Genomic DNA, 21,972 nt, shown 5'->3' on the forward strand with positions numbered 1-21,972 from the left:
ATTCACGTTTCCCTTCAAGACAATCCTGGCACCAACAGGGTATCCACATTGAACCTGTTATTATCCAGCATATATGCTCCATTAATGCTTTTATCAGCATCCAAATCACTTCTCCCTGCTTATAAACAATGTTTATGAAGAGTGCTCAAAACTATAACCTATTCTGCATTTCTCTCCTGCAAAATTTCTAGTTTCTACACCTTTCCAAAGCAGGGCACCTGAAGGATGATTGCAATTGTTCTTATCTTTATATCCTCAAGCAGTAGAATGAGGCCAGTCTGTAATATGTGGCCCTGTTGAACACATTTTTTCAGAATATGGAACCTTACCTGGTGGTTAAATAGCTTAAATGGCACCAGACACAACGCTCATTAGGTTCAGTCTTAGTTTCACCTCAAAGAATTACTTGTAAGGAGTAGTGACCATTATTTTCTTAAAAGAATTTCCAGACAGTTATATACTGTTAAGACTAAGAAATAATATTAAAAAAACAACAATACTGGGACTCAGTTCTGAAAAGAGAATAAAAGTTGTAATATTCTGCTTTTGTTGAGAATATTTTGAGTACAATAATGTCATTACTACTAAAATTGAAATGCACGCGTAGCTAATGATTGGATTTTTGTAGTGCCCCCTGTTAGTAATGCTTAAAAGGTCTAGCATTTCTCATATTTTTAAATGGTGTCTTACACGTTATCTATTGTTTATTGCTATCCAGCCAGAATGAGACATTTCACAAGACTTATTCTGACATTATAAACCCCCCAAATATAAGCAAGTTCATTATCATTTTAACTCCTGAAAAAAATATTAGAGCAATTCCTGCTAGCTGATAAATGTCATGTAATTTTTCTGAATAAGAATATTTGGGATGAGATAAAAATTCTTGCAGCCCTCCAAATATTTTTCTCTGCTGAAGGAAAACTTAGTAAACTAAATAGCGCAAGAATTAATACAATATACATGAATTTGCTGAACTCCTGAAGTTGATGATCAGTTGTTGTTGTACAAGAAAACCATTTGAAGGAAACAATTTTTTTTTAAGAGAGATTTCTTTGGCATATAAAATTATTCCAATAATAACAATACCTTCTTTGCTTTCTTCTTCAAAGGTGGATATGAGTAATCTTAATGAACAAAAATTATGTACTTTACATACATTTCTTGTGTTGACAGGGACTTATTTTAACAAAAATAGACTGAGAAGACGTGTAAAGGAAAAACTTAGAACGTGCTTAGGAAAGAAAGTAATTAAAACCGTTTTAGGATCAATTAGAAGTAAAACCACTGAAATCTGTTTGGATTTAAGGGGTTAGCTGTGTTGATCTCTGTGGTGTATGTTTAAAATGTCTAGATGTTGTATTAATTGATTTTATCATACATTCACTTATTTCAGTAAGTGTTACACCTTTTCTGTGAAATGAAAACAAAGCATTCATTCAGCTGTTACATTTTCACACAATTATTTTGCCTTTATACACCACCATAAATAAAAGGATATAGATAGATATGCCACTTTGCAAACAGAAATAAAAGGCAGAAATAAAAGACTGTAGGAATTTATAACCAACATAGATAAGATAAAGCACTGGAAAGCAGCTCAGGTGTAGGATGGTGTGGAAAAACCTCTGGTGGGAAGAAGGAAAAATGAAAGTATATTGCAAGAAATGTGCTTCAAGGTGATTTTTATAATAATAGTGGACACTTTCTTGTATATCCCTCTAAGCTTTTAGCTTTCTGTAAGTCATTTTCTAATAAATCGCCAACCACCTCTGCAAGGTAAGGTAGGAGTGTAGTGGCACTGCCTTTACCTTATGCTTGGCAACTGCCGAGTTTCACAGTTGGGATTACAGTGAAGCGTGTTGCATTGGTCTTGGAGCACAGACTGCAAGTCAGCCTTACAGGCTTAGGCTTTTAGCCTGGTCAGCCCAGCAGACATTCAGTTCTTCTCTTATTTAAGTAGGGATTTGAGAAATAATTGGTAAACGCTATCAAAAGGGGGGGAGGGGTGTGCTAAATCAAGTACATGGAATATGTTAAGAGAAACAGAGTAAAAAACAGAAACATATGAAAAGTATTATTGAGAGAATTAAGAGGAATAGGTAGAACAGGGACAAGAGGAGTAAAATTAGAAGAAGAAGGGAAGTCAGGCACCTTGAAAAGAATAGGGTAGAAGCTATAGCAGACTACATTTATGCAACCAAGTAAGTTTAAGGTGGATTAGTTACACCCTCACTAATCCTGTTTGTAAACTCCTTAGTAATTAAAGAAACCTTCATTCAGTTTAGTTTTATTTGCCTCTAAAGCAACTTAAGCTAATGAACTTCGGAGTTTATTTAGAACTAATTTCCCTGTGTATGGCTATGTGGAAGGCCCCTAGAGGTCCCAATAGGAAGATGGTTTTTCCTCTGGAAACTTGCTGGAGCATGGGGAGAATAGTGCTTCAGCAGTGGTATTTTAATTACAGCAAAGAGAAAAAGGTTGTTGCTGTTGCATTCCTGGTGGATGGGGAGAATAATGTAATTGCCTTTTGCTTTGGAAGGCATTTGTAAGAGAAGTTTCATTTTGAAAGAAGGGATTTGTTTGCAGTAGTAGGGTAGCCAAGGGGAGACAGATTAATAGAAACATAAAACTAAATGGCAGTCTTGGCATCAACAGTGTAGTTACGATGGCTCAAATGGAGAAGGTAAAATGCAGAGTAGACTATTCAGCACGTGAATTGGGGTTAATACAGCTTAGGGCTTTTAAAGGGTGCCAACAAGACATTCAGCATTTTAGGAGCTCTGTATGTCTCAGTAGCCTGTGGGATGAGGAATAAATCAGTTAATGGCAACATACACATCAGTGGGAATGGAAATAGAATACTACAACTATAACTGATAGGAAGTGGTTCCTAAAAACAACTTTGTGATGTATCAGAGGCAGCAGAACTAAGGGAGGACCAAGAAGGAACCAGAGGAGAAGCTGAGAGATGGGTGAGAAGATAAGGCATTGATGAACTTTGAAGATTGTCGAGAAGAGGAAAACACCGAAGAGAAGCTGTCTGAAAGAAACCTCCCTTAGACTGCATCCAAGAGGGAGGAATATTCATGGACCCCTAATTTGCCACATCTTAAACTACTTGTAACAGGGTCTTTCTATAATACGTACATGAACTGTTTTTTGACCGAAAGCAATTACTTGTGAGTGAAAAATGACCATGTTCTATCACAACCCCATTTAAGCTCCTTACATGCATCTTAATATTCCCAGTTAATACCTCTGCCTTGGCAAGTGTTTTCTGAGTTTCTTATTGCTCATTTGTATTCTTCTAAATTCATTTTAATGTTTCATTTATTCTCTCAAAGTTAAAAAAAAAAACAACAACACACCTTCAATTTCTTCAAAAGACTTCCAGTTTCGTGAATGCACCACTGATGATTATTTTGGAGTAGTAACTGGACACTGCTCCTTTCCATTTTGATTTCTAAGATTGATACAGCTAAGCTTAAGTTTTCTTAAGTTTAAATATGTTAAAAGTTACAAAAAGTGATTGAATTTAATTTATAGGTGATTAATGTATATAACAGAATAAGGTAGATATTGACAAAATGATGACTGTAAATATTTAAACTTTGATAAAAGTAGTTATATATTTTTCAATTGCAACTTTTAAAAGTCTTAAATTTTATCCACAGCTTTGAATTCTTAAAAATTACTCTACTCTGTAGGTTTAGAAAAATCTAGATGTAGACAGTCACTAAACTGGAAAATTTTATAACTTTTTAAAATTGCAGGTTAGACATAGTCCTATCAAAGAGCCAGGCAACATCTTGTGCCTCCACTTTCAGGAAGACCTTGGCAATATTGTTGATCTATTAATGATTTGTCAGCTCCAAAATTTGTTCAAACTTCATTGTTTGATACTTTTGTAGATTTCAGAGAAATCTCTGAAAGAGATTCCATGAAGATTTCTGAGAAAAAGCAGCATCCAATTTAAGTTAGCACAAATTATTCCACAATTCTTTGTGTCACTTCTGGTTTTTGCTGAGAGCACCCTTGATTCTTCAGGCATCTAAAAATGTCTCAAGTTGTTGGCAAATAGAATGAACACTATTGTCTGATATATGGCTGTAAATTATGTGCCAGTGGAAAAGATAGAGTTTGGAAGGTGTTCAAGAGCTTCCTTTTAGGAAGGGTTTTGATGACAGAGAAATGTCAAACCAAGTCAAGGAGAAACTTGGGCAAGAGAGTCCTGTCTAAGTCAGGGAGATGAAAGTGAGGCAAGAATAAATAGCTACTAAGTTACATGCATGATTAGGACAAGTTCTTCCCCCTTCAGTTTTTGTTTTGTTTTGTTTATTACAGGCCTTTTTCCTGACGTAGGTGGAGGATATTTCTTGCCAAGACTATCAGGAAAGATTGGCTATTTCCTTGCCCTAACAGGATTCAGGCTGAAAGGAAGAGATGTACTAAAAGCTGGCATCGCTACGCATTTTGTAGACTCGGAAAAGGTAAGCTGCTAACAAGTGCTGACAAGGGCGCAGCCTACAACCATAATGACAAGTGAGCTGTAGCGCACACCAATATACTTCTACCGACTTGAGTGTATGCAGAGGTGCAGTTATATTAGCTGGCTGTGCACTGTGAACAGGGATCATAAGATACTCTCAAGCTGTCATTGTAACACTTGCCAGCTCGTGACAGTTTTGCTTGGAAGAGGAGCAAATGTTGCTGTCTTCATGATTCTACTGTTGAAGCGCATGATTTACTGAACATAATTGAAGTTGTTTGAAAAATTGTACAATTTAGACAACAGTGTCTGAAATTAGAGATTATTTATACAACTGCAAAGTTTTTCATCTAGGTAATACCCCATTAATATGTTCTTTATCAGTCTCCTTAACAGATATCCTATTTGTGTCTTACAGCAGCTGTAAGAAAGTGTAAAAATTAGTATATGTGATAAAGTCAGAGTCATAACGTTCCAATAACTTGCATGGACATAAGTGAAGGAAAAGCAATGACTTGCTTTCCTCCTCTTGTAAAGACCTATGACTGTCATTGTGGAGCTGGTTAGATACTATTTTGAGCATAGCATGGTTGCCAGGCTTCTGCTCTTCCCTCTCAGACTGCTGTAGGCTGGCTTTACCTGCTGCAGCTGTAGCACTGCCTCTGCCAAAGCAGAGTTCTTTGCCGATCACCGCAGACATAATTAAATCCAGATGGTTCAACATTGAAAAGTGAACTCTGGCTCCTTGTATTGTTTCCTTGGTACCTCTTTAAGATCTCTCCGAAAGTCTGGGGGGTGTGAGGGGGTGTTTATATACATATACACTACACAGCATGATTACCATAGCAGTAATAATCTAAGAAGTAAATGTTGGTTTACTTACTTTTAATGAATCTTATTTTTAATAGCTACCTGCCTTAGAGAAAGACCTGATAGCACTGAAATCTCCTTCAACAGAAAATATTGCAGACTTATTGAACTCTTACCATATGAAGGTAATCTAATCAGTTACTGAAGTTAAATATATTGTTAAATATATGTAAATACAAATTCTTTTTTTATCTATGCTACTGATTGTTTATCATTAAAAAATAATGGGTTTCCACCAACTCTTCGCACTCTATTAAACAGCAGTTTGTAGCACTAATGCCTACAGTGGTCAAAATTAAAATTTAAGTGTCTTTTTTCACTTTTTATTCATTTTGGCTACCCCTCAAACTCCTATGGTGATCAGCTCGCTCTCTGTCTATGTGTGCATATAAGTTTCCAGCCAGTAGCATGATGATGCAGAAAATATATTCCTGCTTAATTTTTCCCTTTATTCTTGGATTTCTAGCACACTTTGCAGAAGGCAAAAAACATAGCCACTAGCAGACTGGGAGTTGTACGTGATGGCAAGTGCAATCTGGGGAGTTAGCCTGAAATTCAGTGATTCTGACAAACACAAATGACGGGTAGGACTACTGTCCTAGTCCAGAGGCTGCAGAAGTTATGGTGCCAGTTATTAAATACTACACTGCTCACGTGGAAATGGATGTTATATTTCCATTCCAGAATCACTATTGACCTGAAGAAATATTTTGCTATCCTGATGCATTTGATATAAATTTTAGCATTATTTTGATGCAGACCACCTGCAGTCCAGATTCGAAGTCTGAATTTAAAGGCTTAAGTTGTTCCTTTAATTCCTCAAATATTTTATATGTTTGTAACCTTGAGATAATTGAAAGATAATTGAAAGGTAATTGAAAGCACAGCAGTTATCAGTCAGGTGAGTATTAGCAGAGTGCAGATACCTTGTAGGGAAAGCATCTGAGGTCTTAAAGCAATATTTTCAGGGGGAGAAAGGTGCGGTTTTCCTAGTGGACAAAGCCATAGTTCTCTGTTGTGATTTTGGAAGCAAATGTAACTGTACTGATAATACATAATTAGTATTTGTATTAGCCCCATGTGACAATGGGTGTGAAAATAAAAGGTTTTGGCATTACAATCAGTTTATTCAGTGGCTATTTTAGCTGTTTTGATGTGCATTGTAATTTCATTTCAAAAGAAAGGAAACTTCTGGAGTCACATCAGGATTCAATGTATTCAGTCAATCTAAGTGTAACTCCCCAGTTGTTTGGCTTTAACAACTTTAGCAGTGTCTAATCTTGCTATTTCTGTTTTGGAATTACTAAATTCATATAAAAAGATTAATTAGAAAAATAAATGCCGTAAGCTAATTTACACAGTAGTACTGATTGTTTTGACAAAATAGAAAGCTATGAAATAGGAGGGATCATATGTTGCAGTATACAGGCTTACAAGATAACATTGAATGGAAAAGGAAGCGCTGCATTTTTAGTTATCTGAGCTGAAATGACAGGGAACCTTTCTCAGCTTCAGCTGCTGTTAGTGAAACATCTGCTTATGTCCTAAACCCCCTAATGCCAGAAGATCTGAAACAACACTTTGACAGCCTTTCCACATAAGGCCAACAGATCTTTCACACTCATTAGTTGTCTAAATTAAATTTTGTAAGGTGACAGAGAAAAGATAAATGCTTTTTTATTTTGTCTTTTTTATTTCTTAATAAAAATATACATGCCTATATATTTAAGAAAATAAAACTTTTTTAAATTCTCAGTTTTTTGAGTAGATGTATCTACACTGGCTTTGTTAGTATATCTGATAGAAATCTATTGATAGAATAATCATGATTACTTGTGTACAAGGTAACTGCCCAGTCGAATATGCATACATAGTAGCTCAGAGCAAGCACTGCATTATGAGGTGACATCTTTATATTCACAAGATAAAGTGACAAATTCATTTATACACACAGCAAAATTGTAATTAATCAAAAAGTCGGTGTCCTATGAATATTAAATGTTCATTTATGAATTATTATATTTCTGTAACACAAGTGAAATTTTTCAGTACTGATAAGCTTTTCAGTCTAAAATAACCAATTAAAATATGTATTTGCTTTTTAAATAGAGCAAAGTTGATCAAGAAAAGGAGTTTGTACTTCATGAACATATGGAGAAGATCAACAGGTATTCATCAATCTTTCTACTTTTTTCTTCTTTTGGATAGAGAACATAAGTCCAGTATCAGTATTCCACAGATAAGGTGACAAAAATGAATTTAGAGTTAGTCTTTTTTGTCTTAAAGTTTGTTTTGTCTCAGGTTAGTCTTTTTTGTCTTTTTAACTTAAAAGTTAAACTTTTTGTCTTTAGGGAGCTTCATCTGAAGCTCATTAAATATCTCACTTGTCAGTATATTAAATACTTGACCATATTTGCCTGATTCATACACCATTATATTAAACAACTACCCTATGGCACATTCAAATCAACATTTTCTATAGAAATTGAACGGGGATTTGTGGGAGTAATTATTCAGTTGGACAGGAAATGTTATGTAGTGCATTTATACTCATTGGTATAAGGCCATTTCCATGATTGTTTGGACCTTCTGCATAGCAGAAAGGGAAGGAGAAATAAGTGGGAGTGGTAAGAAGCAGCTAAAACTCTTGAAGAAGGATGTCAGTAACTAAGTTTAGAGGTGAAACTTGTTGACTCCAAACCAGTAGAATGAAGCTGAGAGCTAAAGATTTGATGTATTATAAAAATACGGCTAAGACTGATGGTAGTAATTAAAGCTTCTGTATAAATAGAGTTTATAAGTGAGGTTTATTGAAATGCTAGAGATTTGTAAAGGAAGAGGAGATGCCTGTCAACTGAGTTACTTAAAACTGAACAGTGGGGAACACATTGCTAAGAAAAGCCAAATCAGCTGGTTACGCTTTTTCTACTTTGTGTACGTTTCTAATTTCTGTGTTACTGGCACTTTGTAAGGAAGAAGGCTGAAGGAGTTCATTCATTTATTAACTTATCTTTTTTCTTTTAGTCTTTTTTCAGCAAATAGTATGGAAGAAATAATTAAAAATTTAAAGCAAGATGGTTCTCCTTTTGCCATTAAGCAGCTAGAGGTAATGTCTTCTATGTTATTTTTGTTGGAGATATTAAGTCTGGTTCTGTACTTTCTTATCATGGGGCAAACTGTAGTCACCTTCTTAACATAACTAATATTATGTAACACCAGTAGGACAATGGACTGAGATCCTCAAGCTCTCACATATAGTCCTGTGGGATTGTCAGTAGCTCTACTCAGTACCACACAATGCTAATACTATCATATGTTGCTTGAAATTGTCATCTAGTAAAAAAACCAAACTCCCTTTCACTTTTTCCCTTTGTTACAGATGGCAGGGAAAATACTTCTATTAAGGTCTGTTGAGACAGTTTGATAGGATGTTAATAGCAGTCACTTTTGGTGGCTCTTCTTTATAGTACCGAGTTACAAGGCAGTAGTTTATTTGTAGATTGTATAAAGTTTAATATAATTCTGCAGAGATATTATATTGATTAGTTTCAGTGGAGGTTGAAAACAATCGACAATTACTTGCATATTACTTTTCCTAAGTTAATTGTGTGCAATTTTATGGCACTGTAGAACATAATCAGACCTAGTGGACTTTTTGAAATAGCATATAGCCTTTAAAGGGTGATTTGTTCAAAATAGAGTTTCTACTACAAAAGATGCAAGGAGTCTGGAAACACTTTGTTACTGAAGTATGTTCACTAACAGTTTGTTCTGCTATGTTTGCTCTAGTTACCGAAACCTGCTCAATTTGTTTCCTCTATATGCAGCTTTATAACTTAGATCTCCCCTATAAAAAAAATAAAATTCAAAGTTTTTGTTCTTTGTTGTTTAGGGAGGTACACTTGTTTTGTATTTTTAATTTAGAACTTTAAACTGTGTCGTCTACTTCAAAGTTATGGTTTGTATAACTTTTTTTAAAAACAGCTCTTCTACTGCTTCTTTAGCTTTCTTATTTCATGTCTTTAATGGGACTTTCTAGTAGCTTTTTCCTTTCATGATTCATAAGTGAATGTCTGTCCTTGGAATTGACAGAAGTTCCTGAACAATTGTCTGTTCTGTTTGAGATATGGGACTGTTAATATTAATTGCTTCTGTCCATACAGAAATTTGGGGGGGGGGGGGGAGGGGGAGGAAGCCATCCCACATTTTCTAGCAGGTGCAAGGCTTAGTGTGAACAAGTATGTAAGTTTCAGACAAGTTTCTAATAGCACATATTCTGTGCTAAACAGTGGGATTAAGTAAGATTGTAGGATTAGAATCTTAATTTCTTCTGTGAAAAATCCACAAAACCAAAGAAGGAAAATGCTGTCGGGGGGGTGCAGGGTGTGTGTTAAAAAGGGATTAATGTATAAATCTGGCTTTCTCCAGGAAATGCTTGCCAGTTAAACTGGAGGTTTTGTTTTACTAGGGAAGCAGAATTGTAATTAAACTTAATTGTAGCTGGAGGAAGAATGGTAGCTTGCACCCTGGCAGTTGAGCATTTTACACCACCTACAGACAGAGCACTGGTCTGCTATCACATTGCTCGGAGGAGCAGAGAACACATAGCAAAACCATGACAGTCTGAAATTAGATGTTACCCTTGATGGGAGTTTGCTGACCTGTGTAAAACAAGTCGTTTTCCTCAGCAGTAGGAAGTACCTAAGGATATGCCCATAGATGGTAGCTTCCTGTCACTCTGTGAAACCAAAGTTTCACTCTAGTGTCCAGGTACCAGAACAGCAGCACATTAAAATGATAAATATAGAGACTGCAAAGGATTTGATAACAGCAATGCGTACACATATTTTTCTTTGTTTCCCTGTATATTTATTATATGTTTTAGTAGGCTTATGGAATAAGCCCTAACTGAAAGTCTAACACAAATACCCCAGTTTGGAGGTACACCTTGGTACATCCACACCCTGGATGTACAGATACCTTTTAGTGTTAATAAAATGGAACTGCTAGTTCTGCTGTGATCTAAGTATGCTGTGGTATCCTGTTCCGTTCAATCTACAGTACTTCTGCTTTTTACCTTCAAAACGTGCCTGCTTGGTAGCCTTGCATGTAGCTGATACTGAAGTGGTTTGCGTGAATAAAAAGAATGTAAAGTTGTTAAAATTCTACTTGAGAATGGCTTCATGATTTAAATCACATTTTGAACCCAGTTACAAATAGGTAGAAAGCTAGAGTACTAACACTTTTTGAACTCACCCTAAAATATTTTTTAAACCTTTTACTTTATAGCATTACTTTGTTTTCAGGATTTACACAGTCAAAAAGCTTTAATCTCAGTGACAGAAGTACCACTTCTAATTGGATGAAGTAAGCATCTGGGGTCAAAACCTGAAAAGCATTGGATCATAGAATGGTTTAGGTTGGAAGGGACCTTTAAATGTCATCTAGTCCAACCCCCTTGCAGTGAGCAGGGACATCTTCAACTAGATCAGGTTGCTCAGAGCCCCATCCAACCTGACCTTAAACGTCTCCAGGGATGGGGCATCCACAACCTTTCTGGGCAACCCATGCCAGTGTTTCACCACCCTCATCATAAAGAAATTTATTCCTTATATCTAGTCTAAATCTACCTTATTTTAGTTTAAAACCATTATCCCTTGTCCTTTTGCAACAGGCCCTACTAACTCCGTTAACAGACCAGTAAGAGTGATATATCTGTCCTTAAGCAACTTTCCTGTGATGCTTTGGCTAGATACTCGTATTTTGTCAAAGCTCATCCAGAACTATTGTTCGGTGCAGATGAACAAATGCTTTGGTCTCTCAGGAAGTGATGGATATCTTTATCTGTTGCAAGGGAATGATACACTGGGCCTCTGGGAGGTTTTTGGTTTGTTTTAACTTAAAGAAAGCCTCCCTCAAGGACCCTCAGCAGCTCAGGACAAAAACTTTAAGAGGCCTTGGAGATAAAAGATGCAGCCACTGTTCCAGCTGTTACTCTTGTAAAGAACTCCACTGAGTGCCACTTAATTCAGTCACCTTCTGATAATACCTTATTGGAATTGGGGTCTGTTGCAAATTCAGCTTGTAGCTTTCAGGATCATTATGTTGAGATCAAAATGGTTTCAAAGATACTGGAATGGATGTCAAATACTTCTATGAAGACTTCTTTGCATTTTAGTACTCCCTGCTTCAGCCTATCCTATCTCCTTTTCAGGCTTGTTCCCTAGCACCGATCCACTCCTCTTCGTAGAGGGAATTTATTTATAGATGCACTGGTGACTCATTTTTCTGCAATTACACCTACCCATTTTCTTTCCTTGTTCCTCCTGAGCTTGATTTATGGCACTCCCTCCTCCACCTTCAACCTTGTTGATATGCCAAGATAAGGCAGCTACTGGATGCACTAGACTAGTTAAACAGTTTCATATCTTCCCCATCTCAGTGCTTTCTGTGACCAGAAAGAACTTGCCCTTACTGTTTCACCTAGGAGGCCATCTAGTTGCACTGTGCTTATGGTTTAACCTGGTCTGAGCAAAGGCTTTCTAATCTAGGTGACAGAATGTGAAATTCAAAGGAGAAAAGGTCCAGTTCAAAGGTAAAGCCAGCAAGAGCACATTATAGGAAATACAGGATCCAGTTAAGAGTTGCTAGCCATCCGAGACCTGCATAGTGATGTGATTAGAGGTATAGCTGGTTTCTTCACCTGCTGAAAGCCAGCTCATTGTTATAGAGCTTTGCCAGAACTCAGGAGATGTTTATAGTTTAAGCCAGCATTAGTTCTTTCTAAACCAGCTTCTCTCTCAAGCAAAGTGATCAACATGCAAATAACAGAATGCCAGAACTAGTGCTTTTAAGGTACAATTGCACAGCCTCCTGCTTGTATAGTAATTGCATGTTTTCCAGCTTAACTAGGCAAAATGGGTCACTGCTCTATCAGCTGGTGTCTGGAGGGAGATGAAGAATAATTGGGAGCCAGAAAAAATGTTAGTGTTGATGACCTGCCATTTCAGTCTGTGGCTAAGGAGTCTAATGTCTGTAATGAAAATAATGTAAAGAGGCAAATCTACCATCTGCTGCTTTTCAGTAGTGGTAAAAATGTCCCTATTAAACAGGAAATGTCTATTGTACTGTGAATAGTACAGAGCTTTTAGCTGGGTTTACAAGGGAAGAGTCTTGTTTAGAGTAAGAAAAAAAAAAAGATCAGCAACAATAAGATTTAGCCCCTTTCCCCCACAACCCTGAAAGCTTTAAAGCTCAGTTCTGTTTTCTTAACTAGGTTTTTTTCTTTCTCCCCACCTCCCCCTACTGTTTACTGGCATGCTGTTAATTGGAGGATGGTCATGAGAGCCATATTTACAGCATTTGTTTGTGTGCCTTAAACAGATCCTGTCTGTTGCATAATATTTATAGCCTGTAGCTCCGTCAAAAGAAGGCAGCAAGACCTCCAGGCTTCCTATCAGCAGAGCGATGTAGGGCTGAATTACTGCAGTATCTGTTAATCCCAGACAAGAAGCATAGGCAAATATGCATTTATGTTAGATTTCTTTTAATGTTTTATTTCTTCCACAATTTTCTTCTTAGCATATTGTCTAGTCTTTGCAGATGAACACAAAACAACTACTTAAAGTTGTGGGTAATCTCACTATTATTACCTTACTACCCTGACTATTGTACCAAATAAAACTTATATGCTGTACAATATTAATAACAGCTACAATATCAGTAACATCTACTATATATTTATATATAGACTATTATGATATTAAAAATTGGAGGATAATTGCTTGTAACACTTGTCTTCACTTCTCAAAAGAATCTGTTTGGAAATGGCTTTCAAGCTGCATTAGATACTCTGGCCAGTAGTTATTTGATCATCAATGATGTGACCTTAGGAGTTTTAGATTTTCCACAAGTGATAGCATACATCCCAGAGATCTTGCTGGTAAAAGTTAACACAAGTAAGTTCATTTAGTATGGCAGCATGGTGGGAGAGAGCAGGAGGAATAGGTATCACATAAGTGAGCACAGGGAGAGGAGTGCCACCATTTATTTAAAAGTTTAAAATGCAAAAAAGACAGACTTGCATGTCTAAATTGAAGGGAATAAAGATAATTGTTAATGTCTTCCCCAGGCTATTAATAAAATGTCACCTACATCCTTAAAGATGAGTCTCAGACAGCTCAGAGAAGGAGCTTCCATGAGCTTACAAGAAGTATTCACAATGGAATACAGACTGAGCCAAGCATGCATGGTAAGCAAGCAGCTGAGCCCTTTTGTCTTTTTCCAGCCACAGGGGGGTAGCAAGTCTATCAGAGACTAAGTTTTATATAGATTACATCAAGCCTCACAATTTATAGGTTTTCATTTTCAGTATTTTCTTTGCGTATTTGTTAGGCCAGCACTTTCTTTTTTCCAGTTCTGTGTCTTTATGTGCAACTCAAGACTACATGAATGATGGTCAGATGGGAATGGTAGAGGGCTTTAAGAAAACTATGAAAATTTTTATCTTTCAGAGAGGCCATGACTTCTATGAAGGGGTTCGGGCAGGTAAGCATGCAACTAGAAACCTTTCTCAAACTTAATAATATGCAAACTCACTGTTGTGTTCTTTCTCTGGAGTTTAAGAAAAGTGCATGCAGCAACAGCAGAGAACACTTCCCAGCTTGCTAGAGTTCTTTGTTTATTGGACTCCTGTATGGCCAAAATCTATTATTTGTTCCAAAGTGTAACAGCCATGTTGTTTCCTCTGTGTAATCTCAGTTTTCTAACCTCAATTAAGCACCTGGTAATGCAGCACCATAAGAAGTTTTCACCAGTTCAAAAATATATTTACATATAAATAAAATGCCAGCTCCATACTAGAGTCAAGAGCAACTATTTGCATAGAAAATGTTTAGAACAGAGACTGCTTTCATCCATGTCCAAAATATCTCTATATAGAGGTGTCTTACTATTAAAAAACTATATAGGTAAACTTAATGTTAAACAATTCAGCATTTTAAGACATTGGCCGAGATAGGTAGTGGTAAAAGTAGAGCAGTGGCTCAGCAAGTTCATCTAGGGGCCAGACTTAGATTCTGTCCTTGATTCTACTGCTGATTTGCTATGCAGTTTGTCAAACTCAATATCACATCTGTTAGAAACCATATGGTTAGAAACCATAGTAGTTATTTATGTACCATTCAGCACAAGATGAAACAAAGCACAGGCATTTCCTTTTCCAAGAAGCTTACAGCAGAAGACATTTGGATGAATAACACTTTGGGGTTGAGGAAACCTGGCTTTTAATTTACAGTTACATACTCGAGTATGTATTATCACCTCCTCTGCATTTTTTGTATCTGCCTTTATAAATTAGTTTAAAATCCACTTGAGTAGTGAACAGTGGTTATTAGTTTCAGTGTTCATTATTAGTAATACTGTATTAAAGATAGCCTGGGGTGAGAGAGGCCAAGTTTGTACAGCATGGAAAAAGTTTCTGATTTTAATTAATCTTTAGCACTTATTAGCACAGACCCTTTTGAAGAATTTACCACACATGTTGAGAAGTACATGGTTTTCATTGTGTTGGTAATGGGCACAAAGATACCTTAAAGAACATTCCTAGGATATATTCTAAATCACCATATAAGCTGCTGAAATATAGTTATTCAGGAAGTAACAAACTCAAAGACTGAGAGTCAGTGAATACCAAACCAAGTTCTCACTTGTAATGCACAAGGTCATTAAGCCATCTGGGGATGCAGTAGAGGACAAAAGCAAATCGCTTGTCAGTATAGCCAGAAAATTACACAAACTGCTTATAAAGAAAGAAGTTGCAAGAACAGCACTGGGAAGCTTCTCTTTTACATAAGACGATGTAGCAGAAGCTTAACTATATCAGGTGAAGGAAAAAACCCACCAGAGATTCAGCTGCATTCAGGGGATTGCTAAGAATAATAATTTGTTCTTGAAGCACTTCTGCTTACTGCATATTACCTTGTTCTCAGATTTGTCCTCTTAAAATTGTTTCTCTTGTTAAAGAGTGGTGCAGAATCTGACTCAAGATTGTTTTTTGTAGTTGGATCTAATCTCATAAAAATCATTATCCAACAATGTGCTGAGCATCCTTTTTAATAGGAAGTAAGATTAAGTACTTCACAGGATCAACTACAATGAATAAAAGTGAAAATGATGAAAATGTTAAAGTATTAACTTTTTCTTTATTAAAACATTACATTTCCAGCATTTAAGAGCCAGCTGTTGACCCCATCTACCACAAAGTAAAGATACAATAGTCAGATTTTAGTTTTTGAAGATTGTTCTTCAGCAGCAATGGCCATAGATCACATTTTAATAACAGCTTTTATTGGCTTCAAACCATAGTTTTAATAGGAATGCTAGGGAAGTAGTTTGTGTAAAAGCTTTTTAAACCTGCTTTGACCTGAGGTCAAAGTTTCATTCTTCTTTTAGCCAGTTTTCTTTCAAACAGACTAAAAATCTGCTGGTAAACAGTCTTCCCCATTTAGGATTCTTGTGATTGGTGCTACTAAAGAAAAGCCAAAACCCTTACAGCATAAAATACACAGATCATGTTTCATCATTTTCCCATATAATAGTAAATGTGGTCTTCGAACACTTCAGGCATCAATTTTACACCTTGATTTATAGAAAAATACATAAAATAAGAAATGCATCGCTCTGGGCAATTTCCAAAAATTTTGGGTTTAATTCTTACTGCATAAGGAAAGTGGCCAGTTTTGGAGTCAGTGCTCAAAACACATCCAGGTAGACTATAATCTCAACAGCCTGAGGGGACAAAAATCTACTGAATTAGCCCCCTAACTATTTGTGGAGGATTATAGATTTCAAATGGAATGGTAAAGGCCTTCTACATATTGCTGATCCTGCAAAGATCTTATTTCTGTATGGCTTCTGCCCTCTCTCCTGCCGTGCTAGCAGCTGGCAGATGTGGGCCTTACCCTGGGCACACAAACCCCCTGCAGTCAGCGAGTAGCAGCAACTAACAGAATTTCAGGTGCTTAGAAATACCAGTGTTTTGACTGTGCTGAATGAAGCTGAGCAATAGAACATTAACTGAAATACAGTAAAGTTACTGCTACTGAACAGAGCAGGTTTGGATATTTATTTTTTTAAAAAAGATAAAACAGAAGAACAAACCTGTAACACAACGCCTGTGTTCAGTTACTTCTATCTTAATGAACTACCCTTAGCCTACCTTAGAAGTCTTCAGAATTTTTGTTCTGTTCTTGTAGTGATCAACATCCCAAGCTGGAGAAATACAAAATATACAGAAGTTAACACAGAAAAGGAATATTTTCACGATACTGTTAGAAAACAAGTATTTTAGCTTATGTAAGATTAAAGATTTCACTGGGGAGACCATTATAAACTGCCAGAGTAAAACTGACCACAGATCCAAAAACAAAGATTAACTTGATGACATAGTAGTGCCACAGAATAGAGAATTATCAGTGTCATCTTTTATGGATAATAGTTAAGATTATTTTGGCCAGATAGTCAACTTTAAAGTTGAAGAAAATCATTAGATAAATACTATTCCAATAGAATAAATATAGTCAATTTGGGACAATTAGGTATTTTGACTCAAACCAATTAATGGCTTCACATCACAGTGTTTAAAAATAACTTGTAGGATCATAACTTTTGAGTAAGTTACCAGCTGAATGATCATGTAAAATCACTCTTTTACAGCACTTTCCTTTTAAAGAATTGCCCACATAGATTCTACTCTCTGCAGAATTACAGTTTCTATCTATATAATGGGTTTCTTTTTAAAAGTTAGTGTTTATTTGTATCCAAGGAGTCCTTAGTCCTAGATCTGCAGCTAAATGGATGCAGGGCTCTAATTCTCCTTTCTCTTAGAGACATAAGCTGAAGGGTTGTGATGCCTGTACCTCTTCAGCTACAGAAATATTAATTAGTGCAGTTGTCATTTGAATAGTTTTTATTTTCTAGGCATTTTCCAAGCATCAGTGATAGAGGGAAAAGTTAACCAGAAGTTTTCAAGTCACATTTTTAACCACAAACTGCCATAATGCCCATCTTTTGGTAAGACACAATCTTTAGGTGGGCATTCTTTCCACTGAACTTCAACCCCTTTTGCACATTTCTCATCCTGGGTGGTCCTAGTCACCAAGAAAGAAGCCTGTTTAGAAAGACACAACAACTTACTAAAATCAGCTATTCAAAACATCTGGTCCCTCTGAGTGTCTTCTGTCCACGCACCTTTAGAACCATCCTACTCGGAAGTCTTTGGCAGAAAAAACTCCCAAACAAAGAAACAAACAGAAAAAACAAAGAAAAAATTACATTCTCAGAAGAGGAACTTGGGAGGTGCTTTCTCCCCATCCTCCCTTATATACTGTGGGCTGTGTTGGTCAGGAGGTCTCCCAGGACACAGGTGCATCTCCAGATCAGGTGCTGATACCACACATCTGACAGGAATGTGTGTTGAGGAGGGATGTTGGGTAGTAGTGCATCCTAGAGAACCACAGTTACTATGGCTGTTCTTTTTAAATTTTAAAAATTTCATATATTGAATAGCACCTTTACTGGTTTTCTTGGGGCTGGAAAGGTGCTCAGAAGGGTGCTGTGGAATTCTATTCATATTGGTCATCTTTGCACACAAATAAACTCTCGTCTTATTACTGTTTGCTAGTGCAGCTGTTCTTGCTGACATGCCTTCAACATTCCTGTGATACAATGAATGCTTTTTGAGAATTGATATTTTGTTACACTTTTTACATGTGATACATTCACTGATGATTTTATCTTCAGTGATTAATTTCCCAGGATACAGTGTAAAGTATACATACTAAGATTATACAAATGTTCACAGTTAAATCTACATAGGTCCACAGTATTTGTCAGTAGTTACAATTCAATATTACTGTTTTTTTTCCCACAAAGATACTCTGGTTTATTCTTTCCTCATTAGTTATTTCATTAGTTTATATGATGTGTTTAAATTAGCTTTAGGCATTTAACACCTACTTTGAGTCATGTCCTATACTCTACAGAGTGAGATTTTGCACAGCGCTGTGAAAGCCCTTGTCCAAAAGGAGCATTATGCATACTGTTCCCAGTTTCACATGAAAAAGCAGAAGACAGGCAAGAGCAGTAGGTCTGACAGAAAGCACTAGTTTCAGGTCTAGTCCTGCAAAGCTTGGGCTACTTCTGAAGTGAGCCACTGTTCCTTGTACCATCAGGCAGCTCCCAGATACATCTCTAGACAGGTCACAACTCAAGAATTTTTATTAGAGTAGAAATATATATGTTAAAAAACTCTTGTCTTTTCCAGAGCATATTGATTTTTCTCCCCCACATATTCACTGTAGTTGTCTGTCTTGATGCAATCTGAAGTCATCTAAATTAGAGAAAGTTTACAAGTTAACTTTTGTGTTTTTATACTACACCTGACAGTGCTGGTTGACAAAGACCAATCCCCCAGATGGAAGCCAGCTTCTCTAGAAGAAGTCAGCGATGAATTTGTGGATGATTGTTTTAAGCCATTGGGAAACAACGATCTCAAGTTGTAAAGATCAAGGCTGTTGACGTCTTATACATCTGCTTAATTCTTATGATATCAAAATTAATAGTAGTGTGATAAAGTTTGGCAAGACTCTCGTAGCTAGCCAGAGATTCGTAAGTGTAATTTTTTGCATTCAGGAACATTCTCTTTTGTTAGGCTGCCATAATGACAAAATAATCATATCTCTGGTTAATAAGGGGAAAAATTACTTCAAGGCAAATTGTTATTTTCACTACTTTACACAATGATTAACATTTAATTTTTTCCATCAACTCTTAGTCTAGGAGGAACCTTTGGGGGAGACAGCATAGTCAAGGAACTACCTAATAAGCAAGCAGTCAGGAGACCTTTGTGCTCTTGGCTCTGTCACTGGTCTGTTAAATTGGGATTGTGCCTCACATTCTTCTCTATACAATGAAAACAAAATATACTTCAAGCTTTAAAACAGTCAGTGCTAAAAAGGAAAATGCAAGACATGGTAAATCCATGGTGTTAAGTAGTCTTTAAATAAATGGTCAGACTGACACATTAGTAGTCTGAGAGGAAGAAATTGTTCTAAATTTTTAACATTTGGTCGGTATCCAGTCTTGCTAGGTGACGTAGACATTGGTTCAAATGTCACAATATTGCCAGAGCCTAGAGCACACTTTGGTTTGCTTGTAAAACCTTTTTTTTTAAATTCCATTGATTAAACTGCATGATTAGTTTTTCATTATTTCAGAAATTGCTAGTTTTTCCTTGTCTTACAGTGGTGAAGAAATAACTGTCCCAGACCTTCCTCTGAACACCAAGCAGCACATTGCCTGCTGCTGTCAGTGATTAATGATTTTAGTGCTAGAGGTCAGCCTGGCCCCAGTACTACAACTGGCTGGAGTTTACCTATACCAGTGAGTCTGGGTCCCTGTTTGCTTGTGCCCGTGAACTTCCTGTCTGCTGGTGGAAAAATTGTGAGAAGCAGGGGGAACACAGCAATATGTACTGAAGATAGCAATTAAGGGAAAACAGGAAATACCTGCTGCTAGATGGATCGTATAGTTTTTTAACCCAACATATCCTAACAAATATATTTGTTGGGCTCAAAATTTAAATATACATCAAAACCCTTCATTGTATGTGCATTAAAGGATGCTGGGTTCTGATACTAGTAATACCTGAAGCTACATGATATAGCCAGCGCCCCTTGATAAAAACAATCTTTTTTTGGGGGTAAAATTAGTTTTTCTATTGTGTATGCAACACATAGCTACTAATCTTTCCTCAGCATTAAGACTGCACACTTTTTTAAGGTTAATCAAATCAGTATCTCTTCCTACTTGTTTCTACAGTTATAGGCAGGTCACAAATACACATTTTGGCTTCTCTGAAGATGAACCACTAAGGCTGAAACAAGAAAACCTTTGTTCAAATAACACAGTCAGTAATCAGCACTGGGGAAGCAAAAAGTCAGAGCTACAGGGAACTGTTAGAGAGTGTCAACATTGGGCACTTTTTATTACCAACAGTAATGGTCTCCACTGGCTTAAGGCTCCTTCCTTCCTAGAAGCTGCTGCCTGGGAACAAAGTCCAGGAAATTCAGGCATCAAGGTGAACTACTACAGTGACTTTCAAAGAATTAAAGGTGAGCAAAATGGAGAGCAAAATAAAGAAAAAATGGCACTTTGCTTTGTCACTAGAATCTTATAGAAAAATTGTTAAAATTTCAGCTGCCCGTTAATGTTACCATGCACATATTTGTTATGAGACAGTCCCCAAGTTTATTTTGAAAAGTAATTGACAGATTTCAGTAATAGCTCTAGGGTAGGGTAACTGCTGAAAATATGACTTGAATTTCTACCTCATGCTGGTTCTGTAAGAAATCTAAGCCTCCCCCTTATTTTTTACAATTTTTAAATAGTTTAGATTCTTAAACAATAGCTATTGTTATTTGTTAAAAATTGGTTCATGCCATTATTTTTGTACAAAAGGAGCAGTCTTCAGCGACTATATTTAACGAAAACCACAGTAATCCCCAGGGAGTAGGGATCATGCCTTCTTGATCAAAAAGGACTTAAAACATTTTAGGAAGACTATTCTTCTGAATGAATAAACTTTGACTTGCACGTTCAGTTGCTTCCAAAATTTATGTGAATGGGAGTTATCCCAAACTCATGGTAACAAGACCCTGTCCCATCTATACATTATTATCAAATAAAAGTCTTACAAGCAGATGGTAAGTTCAATTTTATTTGGTCCACAAGAAAGTATTTTCCACAAAAATATTGTAAAAATATATTGTAGTGCATTTTATTTGGGAATACTGATGTGTCTTACTAGAGAAATGTCAGTTTTACAAAGTTGTGCTGCAGTTAATGTGTTTTGAACCATTATTAGAATATCAAGTCAGTCACATAGTACCCACTCAGGCTATACTTGTTTCCTGGAGAAAATATAAAGGAACTGTATTTTTAACTCCTAAATAGAAGTAAATGGTTTTGCAGAGTATGCCAGCCCCATACTGGAGTGCCTTTATTACATAAAATCAAGTTAAAGAATCACTAGCAACTTAGCTGGAAAGCCACTATAAGTAGCTTTATAAGACTATAGCACACTTTAGAGTAATCTAATGATTAAGTAAACATGTAGTTTTATTTAGGTAAAGTCTTTATTTTTATTATTATTATGTAGTGCTGTGCCTACTGAAAATACAGCAGAACTCTGGAATGAGATCTCCTTTGATCTCTCACTAGATTATAGTATTGAGCAGATTTTATTTTTTTATTATTAAGGGTAAGTGCATTATTTATTAAGGACAGCGTCTTGTAAAAGAGATTATTTTCCTGGTGTGAAGCTGTCTCCCTGGTGTTTGCAAGCTTGTTTGCTTTCCATTTGCTGCATGCTTTCCCTGAAGTGCCAATGTCACAGAAAGCATCATAAACCAGCTGGAATTACACTTCAGGCCATATTGAAGCTGCTGTAATCTTCAAGCATTAATGAGGGACAAGAAGCTTTGCGGCTGCAGGTGAGTGACTGTTCGGGCACAAGCAGCAGGTGATTCAGTTGCTACCGCGTTATGGGT

At 36.5% G+C, this 21,972-nt stretch overlaps 1 protein-coding gene and 1 long non-coding RNA gene across 4 annotated transcripts in view; one reads left to right on the forward strand and one right to left on the reverse strand.

Annotated features, from left to right (window-relative positions):
- LOC135313406 (uncharacterized) overlaps positions 1–18,236 on the reverse strand; it is a 39,510-nt gene extending 21,274 nt beyond the window's left edge. Inside the window, exons 1-2 of the long non-coding RNA XR_010373049.1 lie at positions 17,558–18,236; positions 16,581–16,633 (exon numbers count right to left, since the gene is read on the reverse strand). This is a non-coding gene — a long non-coding RNA (uncharacterized LOC135313406). The remainder of the gene's footprint in view (positions 1–16,580; positions 16,634–17,557) is intronic.
- The window catches only part of HIBCH (3-hydroxyisobutyryl-CoA hydrolase), a 45,974-nt gene extending 24,850 nt beyond the window's left edge, over positions 1–21,124 (forward strand). For 2 of the 3 annotated variants that reach the window (XM_064452008.1, XM_064452010.1), the window contains 7 exons: positions 4,348–4,493; positions 5,401–5,487; positions 7,472–7,530; positions 8,387–8,468; positions 13,494–13,613; positions 13,876–13,909; positions 18,809–21,124. In XM_064452008.1, coding sequence (XP_064308078.1) covers positions 4,348–4,493; positions 5,401–5,487; positions 7,472–7,530; positions 8,387–8,468; positions 13,494–13,613; positions 13,876–13,909; positions 18,809–18,924 — 644 coding nt within the window. In that variant the 3' untranslated portion in view covers positions 18,925–21,124. Of the gene's footprint in view, positions 1–4,347; positions 4,494–5,400; positions 5,488–7,471; positions 7,531–8,386; positions 8,469–13,493; positions 13,614–13,875; positions 13,910–17,341; positions 17,437–18,808 lie in introns of those variants that run through there. The other variant, XM_064452009.1, reaches the window with a different exon arrangement.
- Positions 21,125–21,972: the final 848 nt, after the last annotated feature.

This window comes from Phalacrocorax carbo, chromosome 5 (assembly GCF_963921805.1).
Source record: "Phalacrocorax carbo chromosome 5, bPhaCar2.1, whole genome shotgun sequence".
Taxonomy (NCBI): Eukaryota; Metazoa; Chordata; class Aves; order Suliformes; family Phalacrocoracidae; genus Phalacrocorax; species Phalacrocorax carbo.